General features: G+C 35.2%; 1 protein-coding gene across 2 annotated transcripts; it reads left to right on the top strand.

Annotated features, from left to right (window-relative positions):
- Window positions 1-695: 695 nt before the first annotated feature.
- On the top strand, window positions 696-15,200 carry LOC132106609 (opsin-5-like). 2 transcript variants are annotated; one of them, XM_059512442.1, is made up of 8 exons: window positions 696-1,063; window positions 3,422-3,493; window positions 3,616-3,767; window positions 6,434-6,553; window positions 8,785-8,955; window positions 9,450-9,784; window positions 9,864-10,108; window positions 12,743-15,200. In XM_059512442.1, exons 3-8 carry the CDS (start codon window positions 3,647-3,649, stop codon window positions 12,804-12,806), a joined length of 1,056 nt encoding a protein of 351 aa, XP_059368425.1. In that variant the 5' UTR covers window positions 696-1,063; window positions 3,422-3,493; window positions 3,616-3,646; the 3' UTR covers window positions 12,807-15,200. The 2 variants fall into 2 exon arrangements, with proteins under 2 accessions (XP_059368425.1, XP_059368426.1); XM_059512443.1 differs by lacking the exon at window positions 3,422-3,493.
- Window positions 15,201-17,048: the final 1,848 nt, after the last annotated feature.

Raw genomic sequence — 17,048 nt, 5'->3', positions numbered from 1 at the left:
GGTAAGTGATTAATGACAAAATTGTCATTTTGTGGTGGAGTATCCCTTTAATCCACTTGCTTCAAATCAAAATCCAATTTCATGTTTCTAAACGCAGGCCTGATATAGGGGATTTTTGATTCCCAGCATGCTTTGCATTAGAAAGAATGTGGAGAGTAAAGGTCAGAATTGCTATGTGTTTTGAAAATTTTTGTGTTTAGTATTATGCTTTTTTCTTTTTTTTTTTCTTTTTTTTTTTTGCTTTGGGGATAAGAAGAGTTCCCATCATTGGAGTTTTACAGATTACCATTATGAAAAGTGGGGCTTGTGCTTATAGTTTAAGGCTTTAGCATTATGATGAATTTGTTGAACAAATAGCACAAAATAATAATGTACATTGAATTTAAGTAATTATATATTAATAATGTACATATATATTTAAAGTAATTATATATACATAATAACTTTAAATCCAATGTACATTATTATTTTGTGCTATTTTTTTATTTTCAAAATCAACTTAATATGTAATTATTTTATTTTTGCAGCTATTGTTTGCATATTGTGACATTATGATTTATCCTGACATGAAAAGTGTAAGACATTGCTGTGCATCCGTATGAATTACATACTTATGTAAACACATGATTGCATGATTGACAGGTCTATCAAATGGGGGGCGGGGCTTTACAAAATAGAGCTGTCAGTGCTACATATGAACTGTCAATAGTGGATTGAACTGAGAACTGAATGGAATTCTGTCGCCGCTTACTGTCTGTGACCAGCGGCATTTTCGTAATAAACTGAGCTCTACTTTCTTGTAAATAACCGCTTATTACTTTTCCTAGTTTAGCTCTGAAGGACCTTGCTGAACATCGACTATCATTATCATTATCTTCAGAAAGAGAATAGTCAGACCGTCAGCCCCTCAACGGAGGTGTTCAGGAGCAGAAGAAAACAACACAGCGTGTGATTTACAAAGGTGGATTATGGAGAAGTATAAGTTATCGAATCAATTTTAGGATAATTTCCAGTCGAGAGAAAAGTGCTCAAATCATCGTGATGTTTGAAGATTCATAGCAAGGTAAGCGTTTGATTTTCGGGAAACATTGTTATTTTTGTGTTGCGTGCACTTGTTGCGTCCTTTTTTGTGCTTTTTTTTACGATCATAAAACGTTAGCCTTGTCTATGATAACTCAATCATAAACGGAATACTTAACATTAACCGTGTTCAAATGAAGCCTTTATTGCATTGTTGTTTAAACTTTAATGATTGTATGATTTTTCTTTTATTCAAATGAATACTGTCCTGTTCAATGTCTTGCTTCAATATTGTTTTTTGTTCGTTGCATTTTCAAATGAATTATACTCTGTTTCAAGATGCTCAGTAACCTACATCATTGCAGCTGACAGATACTGACAGTTTTTCAGGGCTAGTCTGCGTTTGTTAGTGCAAAATTGTTGGTTTATTTTTAAGTTTTAGTAGAATAACATTGCCATAGGGAAATAAATTGTTTCTATTTCATAATATTCCAGAAGTAAGGGCAGGATTTACCATCATCTACTGAGGATATTAATAATTATTCAGAAATGTTATAACATTTAATACAGTACAGTAATCGACTTCTAGGTTTTTAACAACTTGTGATTCTGCATGTTTGTTTTAACAGAATTGAATAAATGAACATCCAACAAATACGTCAGACAGATGTGCACTTTTATAGCAACCCACTCTGATTCCTCCAACAAAAGAATGATTATTCTTCAGTGCTTTTATAGCAAGTCACATTTTTCTTGTTAGCTCTAAGAGGCCATTGCACATTAGATTATTTTTTAATATATATAATTTAACTCAAAAAATGGCTTCTCATGTGACAGCTTTGAAATGAGTATTGCATGCATCAAGTGGTCATCTCTTAGAACTTGGGTCTATTTGATGAGATTTCAGTATTTAGGAAATGTATTTGAAGGAAGGGGATTCACTGTTTAGTAACCTTACACATTTCCTAACATGAGTTTGCAGCGGCAAGGGGCTTTAACTGAAGCACGGATGCAACATCATCTCTGATCTCCTGGAAGATGATTGCAAAAGCTGCATGTCACCAGAGAGTGTAGTGAATGCTCATTAAGTTAAGCTTACTGTTTTTTTTCTCCATAAATCCACTATAAGCTTTTAAGTGACTAACAGTGCTGATAGGAACCTCAATACTGTGTCCATTTTAGCTCTAGTTTCAATTGGTTTTAGATAAATGATTGTCTTCAGCTGTAGAAAGGTTTGTTTTGAGGTGTTTGACAGGACGTTCTAAGTAATAATTCTGCCAAGTAATAGCATCCTTTTGACATGACCTCACTTTTTTGGGTGATAGTGGAGGCAAATAATGTACTTACAAAACAACATTGTGGCATGGCTAGGAAATCAAATGTAACTTTACTTGAATGGGAAGCAATTATAGTGAAGTATGTCTGTTTTATTAGTAATCTGTTCTGCTGAACGTGCTTCAGACTAAAACTGACTAAATTGCTTTATTCCCAGATTTAATATTTTTTTAAATGTCAAATAAATAAATGCATAAATTCAATAATCCTCAAGGACTGCCAATAAGCAGTTTATAGGCACATTCGTAGTCTAAATGATTAAATCAATAAATAAATGTACTGATTAACAGTAGACTGCAAGTTTCCTGCAAACCTCAAGATACCAAATCAAATGATATGCCGATATCTAAATATCCTCTTTATAGATAAGTCCATATAGATAAGTGGTTTTATCTGATATTGCCTGAGGGTCCCAGATTTCTGCAGTATCACCTTTCTGTTTTGTGATTTATTTCATTTTGATCATTTGATTTGGAACTGTCAAATGAAAGAATGTGTGTGTGTGTGTGTGTAAAGAAAACCCCTGCTGTTAAAGTAATTAGCAACCTTTTGTGATTTACTGTGATTGACATTGGAAAGGTATAAATAGGACAGATAGCGGTAGGTGCAAAAATCACACAAAATCACATCGTATTTGTTCCAGAACTATGTGTAATTAATGTCTTGAAAGGACTGACAAAATGGAAAGAGAAGATTTCGCTAAGTCGCTAATGGTAATCATTTCGGACAAGCATCAGTTACAGTATTGCCAGTAAAATCTCCGTAAATATATATAGATCTTATCGATGATAGCAAGAGATCTGCCTGACATAGTGCTAAATTGCACATAGAAGACCTATCATTAAACCTTGGAAATTGCTCTTCTGCTGAGAGGATTTGCTGAGAAATTACATGGCTAGCAGCTCTAACTCATGTCTTATTCCTATGCCATTTTTCACCACTGTCTCAAATGCATCTGTTTTATGAGGGGCAGTGATAAATGTTTATTTTGTATCTTCATGCTGCTAATATGAACATTTTTCATGGGAATGCATGCACTTAATGACTCAGTATGTATTGTTTACAGATATGAAGGGAGTGTCTTCATGTACAGTAGCTGATAAGAGCTTAATCTGGAGCCTCAGAAGATTGGCAGAAGGTTATTGAATTGTAAAGCTGTTGGATATGGCTCCCCTTCAGCTTATGTCTCAAACTGAGTTCAAATATTATTCGATATTATTTTTGTTTTTGTTTTGAATTTTTTTCCTGTTTATTCTGCAGGAAAGGAATCACACTCTTCAATAAGGCCCTAATGGAGAATGAGACCATCTCTTCGGGCTATGTCCCACATTACCTTCTTCACGGAGATCCCTTTGCTTCCAAGCTGTCCAAGGAGGCAGACATAGTGGCGGCGTTCTACATCCTTATCATCGGTAAGCGCACAAGGTCGTTGTCCATGTTAAAGAGATCTTTATAAGCAGCGTGTGAACTGTCTTGGATAAGATCAGAAATAATCATTTAATAACAATTTGAATTCAAATATGTAATTTAGGTTACAGCAGAATGTCTGGATTTTAGGAATTGTACTTATTTCTTGTTGATTTTAAGGAGTTTGTCTTGTAAATTTAACATACTGAAATTTTTATTATATTTTAGTCACCAATAATGACTAAATCAGATCTCAACTAAACTCTCTTGACTAAACTCAATCTTGCCTAAACATATAACAGCCTTGGCTTATTTTTAATGTCATTGTAAATAAAGCCCAACCAAGAACTGTTACACAGCAGAATATGGATTAAATGCATTTGTTTTGAATAAATATGTGTGCACCATCATGTGCATGTCGTGTACTACTGGCAAAAGAAAAAAAGATTCTGCAAGATTCTCAATGTTTTGTTAATAAATTGATGGATTTCATTAGACTGTTAGACACCAAATTATTTTTGTCATTTTATTGAAAACGTTATCTTTTTGACTCTCAAATATTCATCATTGGCAAATTTTGTCTAGGAAGTCCATTATATTGGTCTGCTGAATTCATTATCGGAAGAATGCACACCTAGCATACATATTTATTTCACAGTGTATGTTTTATGTTGTTATGCATTTTAAAAATGTATCTTGGAAATGCCATATATTCCTCTTTCAGCTTATTTGTCTTGTTTGTCAAGTGTGAGCATGCTCTGAGGTTATTAAAAATCAAAGCACATGTCTAGCATTTTAATATGTTTGTATTGACCAACAGTAGTAGCCTGTGTACATATAAATTATATAAGCACATTACAGAGATTTTTCAGTGACTGTACTGACACAATGAATGCCTACAGATACAATAACCAACATGTATTTGATTCCTTCTAAATCTGTTGGTACATATACAAGTATTTTATGCCAAAAAAAAAATAATTGAACATTATTGTAGGGGTGTATTGTTATTGGCTGTTCAGGAAAAAAAAAATGTTTAAATAATAATTTTAAATAAATAAATAAAATAGTAGTAATAATAAAGCAATTAACAGTTCATGAAATGGCAAAAAAGATAAAAGGTGACATATTCTTTTTGGACTTTTTGATCCTTTGTGAATTAAAAAAATGCTTTATGGAATCCTTGTATTGTTTTTTTTTTCTCTCTCTTCATGAATTTCTCTCTAAACCAGAATAAACATTTCTAAAACTGACATAACCTCTCCAAGAGAATGCTTGCTATGTCCAATCTTTATAGTTATTCGAAATAATTCCGATGTTTTGCCACTGCATGTCTTTTACGAAATACACTATTGAAAATATTTATTTGATAATGTTTGCCATGTCTGTCTTTTGTGCAGTACGCTTTTGAAAAGTGTAATTTGAAAATCCTTTTTTTTTTGTTCAGTACAACATCATTTATAGCCCAGTCATCCATAATAACCATGGTATTAAAGCTGTTCTGTGAAGGATGTTGCATCCCTTTTTTTAAATTAAGGTATTTTCCTTTGCCAAGATTTCATTGTAATTCTTTGACCTGAAAGATGTGTGTATTTCAGGGGAAAGACTGAATCAATAGTTCTTCCTTGTTGTATTTCACAGTCTGTTCTCCTCCATTTGAAACATGAGATCGGTCAGAAGCTGTTGCAGTAGACATATACTCTCAATAATGCATACACTTCGGCAAATGCCAGTGATGAACAGGTTTCAGTTCAGATCATTTGGTAGGTAACTTTCTAGACAACATGATAGTATTTTAATTTATGGATGGGCTGTCCCTTTAAGAGTAATAACTGTTGAAACAATGTATCTTTTAGGGATGTTAATGTGCGTGATCCATGCACATTGATTCAATATCATATGAGAACGACAGACTAAAGGACATTGAAAGAGTTCATTGAATAGTCACATGAAGGAAACTGTCTTCTCTGCAATGTTGCATCAGTCAGCTGACACAAAAGGACAAGAAGTGAAATTACTGTATGTGGCACTCACTGACCTCTGCATTGGAAATGTCTTTTTCAAAAAAGGGGCCTTGGACATTATCGATTGAACATAAGATTTTGAGTGATAGATGTTTTATTTAATACAATTTTGTGAAAGCTCTTTTTTGGACAAATTTTTGCAGGCACATATGTGGTCATCTAGTTAAAAAAAAAACTCAGAAAAGACGACTAACATGAATGGGAGCATCGTTTCATTTGAATGTATGAGGCTGTAACCAGAAATGACTAATTATCACACTTCTCTTTTATTATAGTGACCTTTTTTCGCCCTTTCACTGTGAAACAGAAAAACCAGTAAGCTTTGACTCTTATTAGTTCTCTGAAAAAAACTGGTCATTGTATTTCAACAAATACACAAGCATTAAACACCTGCTTCTCAAACTGATGCAAAGAACTCAATATAACAGAAAGAATTTAAAAAAGCCTTTTCTAAGGTCCAAGTCTTACTTTTTTTCTGGCATTTTAATAATACCATCAATCTGCACATCATTTGTAGCTGTGTTTACTGTTTAAAAAGGTAATGATTTTTTTGGATTCCCCCTCCACCCAGATGTTATGTATCGTGTGTGCAGTTACATATTTGTGAGCAAACACTCAGTATTACAGTTTGTCTTATGTTTTTACAGGTATCTTGTCATCCACTGGAAATGGTTATGTCATATACACAACCATCAAACGGAAGGGCAAGTTAAAGCCACCAGAGTTCATGACACTGAATCTTGCTGTGTTCGACTTTGGCATATCGGGTGAGATTGAAAGACTGAAATACTGTTTTCATCCGTCAGAAGTGCTTTTCAAAAATTGAACGTATTACATAAATGAAAGGATCTCTTTGTTGTTTATAGGATTTTCTGCCTTTGTGTGTTTGACATAAATAAAGCTTTCATAAGCTTGTATTTGGCTTTGGGCATTATGTTCCTAGTGGACAATGTGACAGTAAATCTGCCAAGGTTATTCAGTGCTGCCTCTTTTATGATACTTGTCACTGTCCTTATTGATTTATTTCCTGTTATTGTAAATCAAGCACAGATTTTTAAGACACAAGTTTACACAAATTAACAAAAGATCTATTTAATGCCTTGATTAACACCTGAAAAATATAACGACTCTCTTTTCCTTCAGTTTACTCTGGTAATTACATTTTCACATAAATACCAACAGGAAATCATTTTTAAATACTCTTTGATTGAATCTGAATTTATTTTTAAAGCAACAGTTCATATTTTATGATAGCTTTTAATATTATACAATTAGTATGAAAGCAATAATATCTATATTTAACATAAGAAAGATGATGCGGGCATGTAAAGTTTCCAAGAGCTTACTGTTGCCTTCATGTAACAATATAAAGTAAAGGCTGTGTTAGTTTTAATACAAAATCCTAAAGTGGTTAAGGTTATTGATTATAGCATGTTTTATTCACATGGCTCTAAACAGCTAATAAAAAACACACTTGACATGATTGCTGAAATATTGGCGGGGGAAATTATTTTCAAATTGATAAAATATAATCTCAATCATTAGACAAATTTATAAGAACATTTTAATGGTGCATAGAGGTACTTCACTGGGGCTTGTACCGCAGTAAAAATGAATGAAGTGAATTTTTTGATTCATAATTGTACTCTATCCCCACCTAGTGGATGTTTAGTGTCGCTTCCTCATCCTCATATCCCTGATAATAAACGAGCATTTCTTAAACTTAAAGGATTGCAAGCTTATTACAAGTTTTCAGTTTTCATTTAAATAGCTCATTTTTCGTAACACTTTACAATAACACTACATGTATAATCATGTACTAATTTCTAAATTCAAGACATGAATTAATGATGATTATGGCATGTACTAACTTTAATCACAGTACAGTTACATGAATTCATGTGTGATTAATGACCACCTTGAATACATGTTAGTACATGTTTATTACACACATGGATTCATATGACTCATGGTGTAGTAGGTAATGTCAGTTCTTGATTAGCATATGCCTTAACTCATCATTAGTTCATTATTACATCATATTTCATTTAGGTGTTAGTGCATGATTAATCATGTACTGTTATTGTAAAGTGCATAATCTGTTTAGTTGCCATCATTTTTAAACACTCACTTTCTGAGATTTGCAGAACAAACTACCTACCGTGTAGCTCATAAAAGTCATTCCAGTTAATTAAAGGTGGGGAGTGTAATTATCTGACAAAAATAATGAATGTTTTCAAATAAGTTTACCAAACAAGTTTCTCTCTGTCTGCAATTGGTCAGTCGACAGTCCTACCCCAGAATCACAGCATTTGATCAAACAATCTGAGTAATAATGTTTTTTCCATGGGAATCAGTTTACAAAGAGCTTATTAGCTGCCATTGCATATTATTTGGGAGAGAAGAAAGTAAATTAGGCTACATAGAAGATAAGTTGTGCTTGTCAGCTAGCTTGAGTGTGAGGGACAAGAAATCATTTTAAGCGCTTGGATTCAAATCAATAGTTACTTCCCAATTGCCATTGAAGAAGACTTTTAAACTTTTTAAACTGTGGCATCACCGTATATAAAAATAATGAGGTTTCCCAGGAGTCATGCACATGGAAGACTACTCTAGTGTGTCACTTTTACAGTCCACAGACTTGGGGTCATGGTGTGCTTTCCGCCTCTGGACTCTTCCTCGTTTTTTCCACATATATGTAATCTATGTTTACAGAGAGTATTAATGAGAATCTGCATCATATTTCAAACAAATGTAAATTTAGGTAGTTTTAGATACAAACAGTAATCAAAGATATTCATTATATTAAAAGGTATAAAATCTACTGAAAAAGAGCCGTTTGGAATGATAAAGATGTTGTTTTTATTTTTTTGATTCGTAACATCATAATTTGCAGTTCATACTTTTGCAGTCAAAAGTATCCTTTTGTCAGTAATAACTGCTTCTGAAAGGTTTCATGGCTTGTTTAACATCAAGTTATTTTTGTATGTTTTGTCAGTCACTGGAAAGCCATTCTTCATAGTGTCTAGTTTTGCCCATCGCTGGCTGTTTGGCTGGCAGGGTTGTTGCTACTACGGCTGGGCCGGCTTTTTCTTCGGATGCGGAAGTCTATTTACGATGACCATTGTCAGCTTTGACCGCTACTTGAAGATCTGTCATTTAAAATATGGTAAATACAATGAGCCTAACTGTCTCTCTGTGTTTCTGCATTTCTATCTCTCTGTCGTTCTATCAGTTATTCTATCCATCTATCTGTCATTGTATCTATTGTTGTATGTTACAGGCGTTCTATCTGTTTTTTATTCTATCTATATTTTTTCTGTCTTTTATTCTGTTTCTATTTGTCTGTCTGTCGTTATATCTGTTTTTGTATCTGTCTGTCTGTTGTTCTCTCTATTCTGTAATATCTGTATATCTAGTGTTTGATATTCCTGTATGTTAATCTGTATGTTGTTCCTTTTATCATTCTATCTGCCTCTTGTTCTTTTCTGTTGTATCTGTTCTGTTTGTTAAATCTATTCTGTTATTCTGTCGTCTGTATTTCTGTCTATTGATCTATATCTCTGTCTATCTATTGTTCTGTATTTCTATCTGTCTGTCATTCTATCGATCGTTATAGCTGTCTAGTTAGCTTTACTAACATCAGTTCACTCTGCCAATCAGGTACATGGTTCAAAAGGCGTCATGCCTTTCTCTGTCTGGTTTTTACATGGATCTATGCTGCCTTCTGGGCCACCATGCCAGTATTGGGTTGGGGCAACTACGCACCTGAGCCGTTTGGCACCTCCTGCACGCTGGACTGGTGGCTGGCCCAGGCCTCGGTGTCTGGCCAGAGCTTTGTTATGTGCATGCTCTTCTTCTGTCTCATCTTCCCCACTGGCATCATCGTCTTTTCCTATGTCATGATCATCTTCAAGGTCAAATCCTCAGCCAAAGAAGTCTCTCATTTCGACACACGGAATAAGAACAACCACAGCCTGGAGATGAAGTTGACTAAGGTTTGTGCATTTTAATAAGCAGAAATGCTATGTGGAAATGCCATGTCATTTTTTACATGGTTCCTTTTGCATCCTCCAGGTGGCGATGTTGATCTGCGCAGGGTTTTTAATAGCTTGGATCCCTTATGCTGTGGTATCAGTGGTGTCTGCTTTTGGAGAGCCTGATTCAGTGCCTATCTCAGTCTCTGTTGTGCCAACTTTGCTGGCCAAGTCCGCTGCTATGTACAATCCAATCATATATCAGGTCATTGACTGTAAGAAGAACTGTGCAAAAGCTTCCTGCTTTCAAGCTTGGAGGAAAAAGAAACACTACAGGACTTCAAGGTATGTGCAACGTTAGCGCTCTTCCATGCTCAATACCCATGGCTGAAGAAGTGCCCTTGAGCAAGGCACTAAACCCCCAATTGCACCCCGGGCGCTGGAGCAAATAGCTGCCCACTGCTCCGGGTTTGTATTCACGGTGTGTGTGAGTGTGTGTGTTCCCTACTCACTGCTGTGTTTGTGCACTTGGATGGGTTAAATGCAGAGCACCAATTCCGATTATGGGTTAACATACTTGCCAAATGTCACGACTTAACCTAACTTACTGCTCAAATTCTAGAGAAATGAGGGATGAATGAATGGCTTCTGATCACATTTTTATATATCTACATCCTAAAACCAAGATTTGTTTATTCACCTGAACAGATTGAGAGAAATGTAACATTACAGCACATGCTCACCATGTATTATATCATATTCCTTTAAAATACTTTTATTTAGGACATGATATATTTGGGTTGGTAAATCTATAGTAATATTCATAAATTATTCCTCTGTACTAGGTCATTATATTATGAATCAAGCGCAATATGCAAGTGTATACAGTCGTGACCAAAAGTTTTGAGAATTACATAAATATTGGAAATTGGAAAAGTTGCTGCTTAAGTTTTTATAATATCAATTTGCATATACTCCAGAATGTTATGAAAAGTGATCAGATGAATTGCATAGTCCTTCTTTGCCATGAAAATTAACTTAATCCCAAAAAAACCTTTCCACTGCATTTCATTGCTGTCATTAAAGGACCTGCTGAGATCATTTCAGTAATCGTCTTGTTAACTCAGGTGAGAATGTTGACGAGCACAAGGCTGGAGATCATTATGTCAGGCTGATTGGGTTAGAATGGCAGACTTGACATGTTAAAAGGAGGGTGATGCTTGAAATCATTGTTCTTCCATTGTTAACCATGGTGACCTGCAAAGAAACACGTGCAGCCATCATTGCGTTGCATAAAAATAGCTTTACAGGCAAGGATATTGTGGCTACTAAGATTGCACCTAAATCAACAATTTATAGGATCATCAAGAACTTCAAGGAAAGAGGTTCAATTCTTGTAAAGAAGGCTTCAGGGCGTCCAAGAAAGTCCAGCAAGCGCCAGGATCGTCTCCTAAAGAGGATTCAGCTGCGGGATCGGAGTGCCACCAGTGCAGAGCTTGCTCAGGAATGGCAGCAGGCAGGTGTGAGCGCATCTGCATGCACAGTGAGGACAAGACTTTTGGAAGATGGCCTGGTGTCAAGAAGGGCAGCAAAGAAGCCACTTCTCTCCAAAAAAACCTCAGGGACAGATTGATCTTCTGCAGAAAGTATAGTGAATGGACTGGTGAGGACTGGGGCAAAGTCATATTCTCCGATGAAGCCCCTTTCCGATTGTTTGGGGCATCTGGAAAAAGGCTTGTCCGGAGAAGAAAAGGTGAGCACTACCATCAGTCCTGTGTCATGCCAACAGTAAAGCATCCTGACACCATTCATGTGTGGGGTTGCTTCTCATCCAAGGGAGTGGGCTCACTCACAATTCTGCCCAAAAACACAGCCATGAATAAAGAATGGTACCAAAACACCCTCAAACAGCAACTTCTTCCAACAATCCAACAACAGTTTGGTGAAGAACAATGCATTTTCCAGCATGATGGAGCACCGTGCCATAAGGCAAAAGTGATAACTAAGTGGCTCGGGGACCAGAATGTTGAAATTTTGGGTTCATGGCCTGGAAACTCCCCAGATCTTAATCCCATTGAGAACTTGTGGTCAATTCTCAAGAGGTGGGTGGACAAACAAAAACCCACAAATTCTGACAAACTACAAGAAGTGATTATGAAAGAATGGGTTGCTATCAGTCAGGATTTGGCCCAGAAGTTGATTGAGAGCATGCCCAGTCGAATTGCAGAGGTCCTGAAAAAGAAGGGCCAACACTGCAAATACTGACTCTTTGCATAAATGTCATGTAATTGTCGATAAAAGCCTTTGAAACGTATGAAGTGCTTGTAATTATATTTCAGTACATCACAGAAACAACTGAAACAAAGATCTAAAAGCAGGTTAGCAGCAAACTTTTTGAAAACTAATATTTATGTAATTCTCAAAACTTTTGGCCACGACTGTATACTACTGTGGGTGGATGTTTTTTGTAGCTATGCCGCATCTCGCTCTCTGTCTTGTCCATTAGTGTTATAAGACACTGCCTTTAACTCACTTAAAAAGAGATACCTGTGTTGAGATGCATACATTGTGTTTTAGCTGGTTAGCTTGGCCCGTTAGCCTTATGAGATTTTTTTTTTCAATGCAAATTCAGTTTTTTTGCATTCAAGCAACATATTGCTGATATTTTAATATTATAGAAGTTGTTTTACAAATTTGGTTTGCGGAGCTCTTTAAACAATGGGAATTCTGTTTTCTGAATGCATAAACATCTGTCCTTATAAAGTTATTAGTATGCAACAAGAATGTGATGCGTTTACATTTTCATTGTCATTCTGCGTTAACAAGCCTGGACAATGTAAAGTAGCATTGTCTATTTTTTTTAATGCTTATTGGAAAGATTGTTGACATAAAACCTAGTATGACTGGATTAGGATAAACGTAACATAAAACAACCGATTGACTGAAGACTATTGAATGTAGCTGTCTTGTTTTTCCCAGGTTCTACTCCATCTCTCCCTCCCTGAAACAGAGAGCAGCCAATGAAGTTCCAATTGAGATATGAGGAAATGACAGGAACTCACAATGGGCCTGTGATAGGACACTGGGCAATTTATTATTGTGCAATTTAGACATCAACAGTACATTTCCTACCGCCGTCAACGTCACATAATCTGCAAACACATCGCTTAAATTGATCTGTGTGTATAAAAAAATTAAGTGGTAAATAGGATTCAGTTTTGTTTTTTATGTTTATTTGTTTGTGTTGTATTCCAGCCTTCTCAGAACCACAATGTTAAAATCATCTGCTTGAACTCTAAAGTGGCTTTGCTTTTCAACAAGTCTGTGTTCTGTCTATTGAAGCTAACTGAAACCAGTCACACTCACGTCTGTACAAGAGCATGGTCACAGATAAACAACAATATATAGATATAGATATATACCATACAGACAACATTTGTGCATAATTATATATTTTTATCAGATTGAATGGACACTGATGCACTGATTCAGACCACTGAATTTCTTTTACATTATTATAAGAGACGTGGCACGATAGTTTTGGGGCATGTGCAATGATTATATAATTACATCAGAAATTTTACATTGAAAGGTGTCCTCCAAAGATTCAGTTCATGGTCTTTAGAATTTCTGTGTTTTCTTCATTTTATTTTTAATCATTTAATTAATTTTAACATTCTTTTTATATAGTAACCTTTTGCATGTTATCAAGCTGCAGGAAGCCCCTAAGGTTAAAAGAAAGTGAACAGTTGGTAAATATAAGTTGTTTACAGGTACTAGTGTGGTTAAATGTTTTCCACAAATATTATAAACGTTCTGTGGAAGTTGGACAATAATAGAAGTTCTAACAGTTAATAATGAAGCAAGCTTGGTTTACAAAAAACTTAAAGAGCCTAAAATGAACATTCAATGTATAATGATGATGGATTAGATAGAAGCTTGTAAATACTCAAAACAAAATGTTAGCACAATGATAGCTAATTGTTATTAAATGTGAAATAGTTTACACTTATTTTTATGCAGATCACTATTTTACCTTAATGGCAAGCAGAAATATTTCTGTTTCTGGAGGTTTGGTTATGCAGTAGACATATGATCAAAATTAAATTGTATTTATTTTATTTAAATTTAGCAAAGTGCACTCCATTAACGTTTATGTATTTAAAAAACACTCAAATACACTGTAAAATACCCTGTTTAGTGATAAAAACTAAATAAACAAAAGCAAAAATATCTATTCTTGGAAGGCAAAGTATTTAGTCCAGAGTAATTTTTTAGCCCTTTGAAAAGGTTAACAACAATTTGAAAAGCTTTTAACCATGACAAATATTTTTCAGTGAGAGAAATGACATTTTTGTGTAATGTATCTTAGACAATTGTTTACAAAGGTTTTAAATGAGCAGCTTTGTTTGTCTGCTCTCATCAATAAATGCTTGAATAAAGTTTAATTTGCAAATGCATGGTTTGAGCCTGTTGGGTTCCGGTTTGAATGGCCGGAGATTCCCCATTCTTATCTCCTGAGCCTCTGACAGCTGTATTACCCAAAGGTACTTCTTCAAATCCTCACAGTCTGTTGGTAGCTGAGCCTTATGGTGTTGGATTTCCCTCAGCAGTTTATCCCGTTTTTCAGCAGTTCAGTATAATGCCCACATCTTTTCTCTGCTGCTTTCATGCCGTTGTGACTGAGAGGGTGACTTCCCCTGCAAATCAATGCCCCAGTTGCAGGACGCAGAAAATGCACTGGATGCCTCACTGACTGCCTTCTGCTGTCCTTGCCATAATGCAGTTTACAGCACGCAGGAGCCAGAATAACAACCAGACAATACGCCAAAAGACCTTTCAATTTCCACTGAAAGCTATAAAAGCCATCTCTCTCATTGTCTTTAACTGTGACTTGAAATGAATGCCTTTTCATGTATCTTGTGCTTTAATCAGCCTGATGAATTATGTACAGTATATAGAATGATTAGCAAATTGAACCTGAAGTGAAAAATATAATGAATCCAAAGGTAAACCTATGATGTGTCCTTTAAGTAGATAGGATAAACGTTCCTCCTCAATCAGATCTGACAGGCTTGTCAATGAATAAGACTGATAAACCTTACAAAAAAGCTTTTGAAGAAGAAATCGTCATTAAATGAAAGAATAGACTATTCTACTATAAATAATATTTTGCTTTATTATCAAACCTGTAGGTTTTGACTAATGATCAAGGGAAGCACTTAGAACCAACCAGAAAAATGCATTGCCATGTGAATTGATGTTAAATAGGACATCTTAAGTGTTCTAAAGCTAAGTGGTGATCTGGGAGGCCAATAAAGCTGGCAGATTGAAGAATACCAATGATTTGCATATTTTGCAAACGAGAGGCACAATGCATCTTCTATACTATTTTTAGAATTCTGCTACTGCAATAAAGCCTGTCACAAGTAACAAATCATTGTTCTGGTGCATTCAACTTTAAAATGCCATTGCATTAGTCAGTTGATATACACTGTATCCGGATCTGAGGACATCAGCATTTTTGTCTCCAGCAGATGTCTTGGCATAAATAGTAATTTCTTCATCATAGTTACATTAAGTTAAATTTAATACAGGACCTTGATTACATGACAACATTCAGTGTAGACTGAAATAGTTAAATCTATATTACAGAATATGACAATATACAGTAGACATTCAGTATTTGCTATCTTCTGTGCAAGTGCAGAAATCATACTGGCTGATCCATTATCATCATGTTCTCATTACCATTATTTTTTTAACCTCACTAAGGTAGAGTTTTACTTCTAAGGTCATTAGAAATATGGTAAACAGGGTTTTAATGTTTAAATTCCAAAGGCTGGAACATTTCTTTGTTACAGTGTTGATTTTACATTTAACTGTAAACCCGAAAATGTTTTTATCAGTTGATTATTGCATGTTACTTGATCAGTAGAAATTAGCTTATTCTTAAGCAAACAGTAGTCGCCAGTAACTGAAATTAGAATATATATATATACATATTTAAATTAACTCATTGGTATTCTAGCTAGTTAGGATTCCACAATATTAGAATGGCAAATAACATCAATCAGTTTAAATAAAACAAATACATACATTTTAGGGCATTTATGGTTAAATTTTTTGTTTCATTCGTCAATTCCGTTGATAGGACCATGACCTCAGCGGGGGCCGCAATATGATGTGTGTGGGATACTCCACACACACCTTGAATGTGTGGAATTTGTGATTCTAGAGGAGGCAGAGAATGGGCTGAGAACTGGGAGAATGAGCTCAACACAACAAACACGCTGAGATGATGTGCTCACAGCTGCTTACTCATGAACGAGCACATATTCACCTCCCTGTGACAGTCAAATGGACCATTCTCACGACCTGATGGGAAACACAATTAGCCTAAAACTCCTATACAGTTGCAGTCATTTTTTACTCACTCTTGGTCTTGGTACAATGGCATGTCCCTTCCTAAAGCATTTAGACATTAAACTTTTTGCATGGCAGTTCATTTGTACAATGCAATAATACAATAGATTCGATACAAGTAGCGAAGCATGTTTATAGTCTAAGTATATTTCTTAGCATAAGCTTTGCTATTTTAAAAATCATGTCACTGTTGAAATTATTTTATTAAGTAGCCTACATGGAAGCATTAGAAAGACTACAAGTACACAAGTGGTGTCTGAAGCTGGGTTCCCATCCAAAGTTGCGAATTTAACTTATGCGCAAAACTGAAATATTGAATAAAACATTTGCGAATAAGCACCGTTTCCACCCAACGAGTCAAAGAGAACAAAATCGTCACTTCCTGGTAGAACTGGCACTATATATCACTTAGAAAAGTGATTATATATTTTCATATATAATAAATTACTTGTGCCTCATTGCTTTCGGAGGTGGATGTTTGGGAACGCAGTTGTGTAACAGTTCTGGGAGGCAATTATACAGAAATACTCTGATGACAGACTTTGCTCGGGGCATTTCAAAATGACCATAACATTTAAGATGCTGAAGAACATTTAAGATTAGTCAGGTTTTGCCATTACCTGACTTTAATGATGTGCATGGAGGAATTTACTCAACAAATGCGTAAAAACTTTTAAATTAAATGTAAAAAATAAAAAATTTAATTTATGCATTTAGCAGACGCTTTTATACAAAGCGACTTACAGTGCATTCAATTTTTACCTATCATGTGTTCCCGGGGAATCAAACACCCAACCTTGCGCTTGATAGGCACCATTAATGAGAGTATCACGACCCATGCGTGTGATGCTGCTGACAC

Source organism: Carassius carassius, chromosome 27 (genome assembly GCF_963082965.1).
Source record: "Carassius carassius chromosome 27, fCarCar2.1, whole genome shotgun sequence".
Lineage (NCBI taxonomy): Eukaryota > Metazoa > Chordata > Actinopteri > Cypriniformes > Cyprinidae > Carassius > Carassius carassius.
Note: the sequence above shows the minus strand (reverse complement) of the source record. Positions and strands in the feature narration are given on the sequence as shown.

Excerpts from the sequence above, each read along its gene's own strand:
- LOC132106609 (XM_059512443.1), top strand. The coding sequence starts at position 3,647 with ATGGAGAATGAGACCATCTCTTCGGGCTATGTCCCACATTACCTTCTT. Across the intron at positions 8,956-9,449 it reads GATCTGTCATTTAAAATATG|GTACATGGTTCAAAAGGCGT; the intron begins GTAAATACAATG and ends TCTGCCAATCAG. Across the intron at positions 9,785-9,863 it reads TGGAGATGAAGTTGACTAAG|GTGGCGATGTTGATCTGCGC; the intron begins GTTTGTGCATTT and ends TGCATCCTCCAG.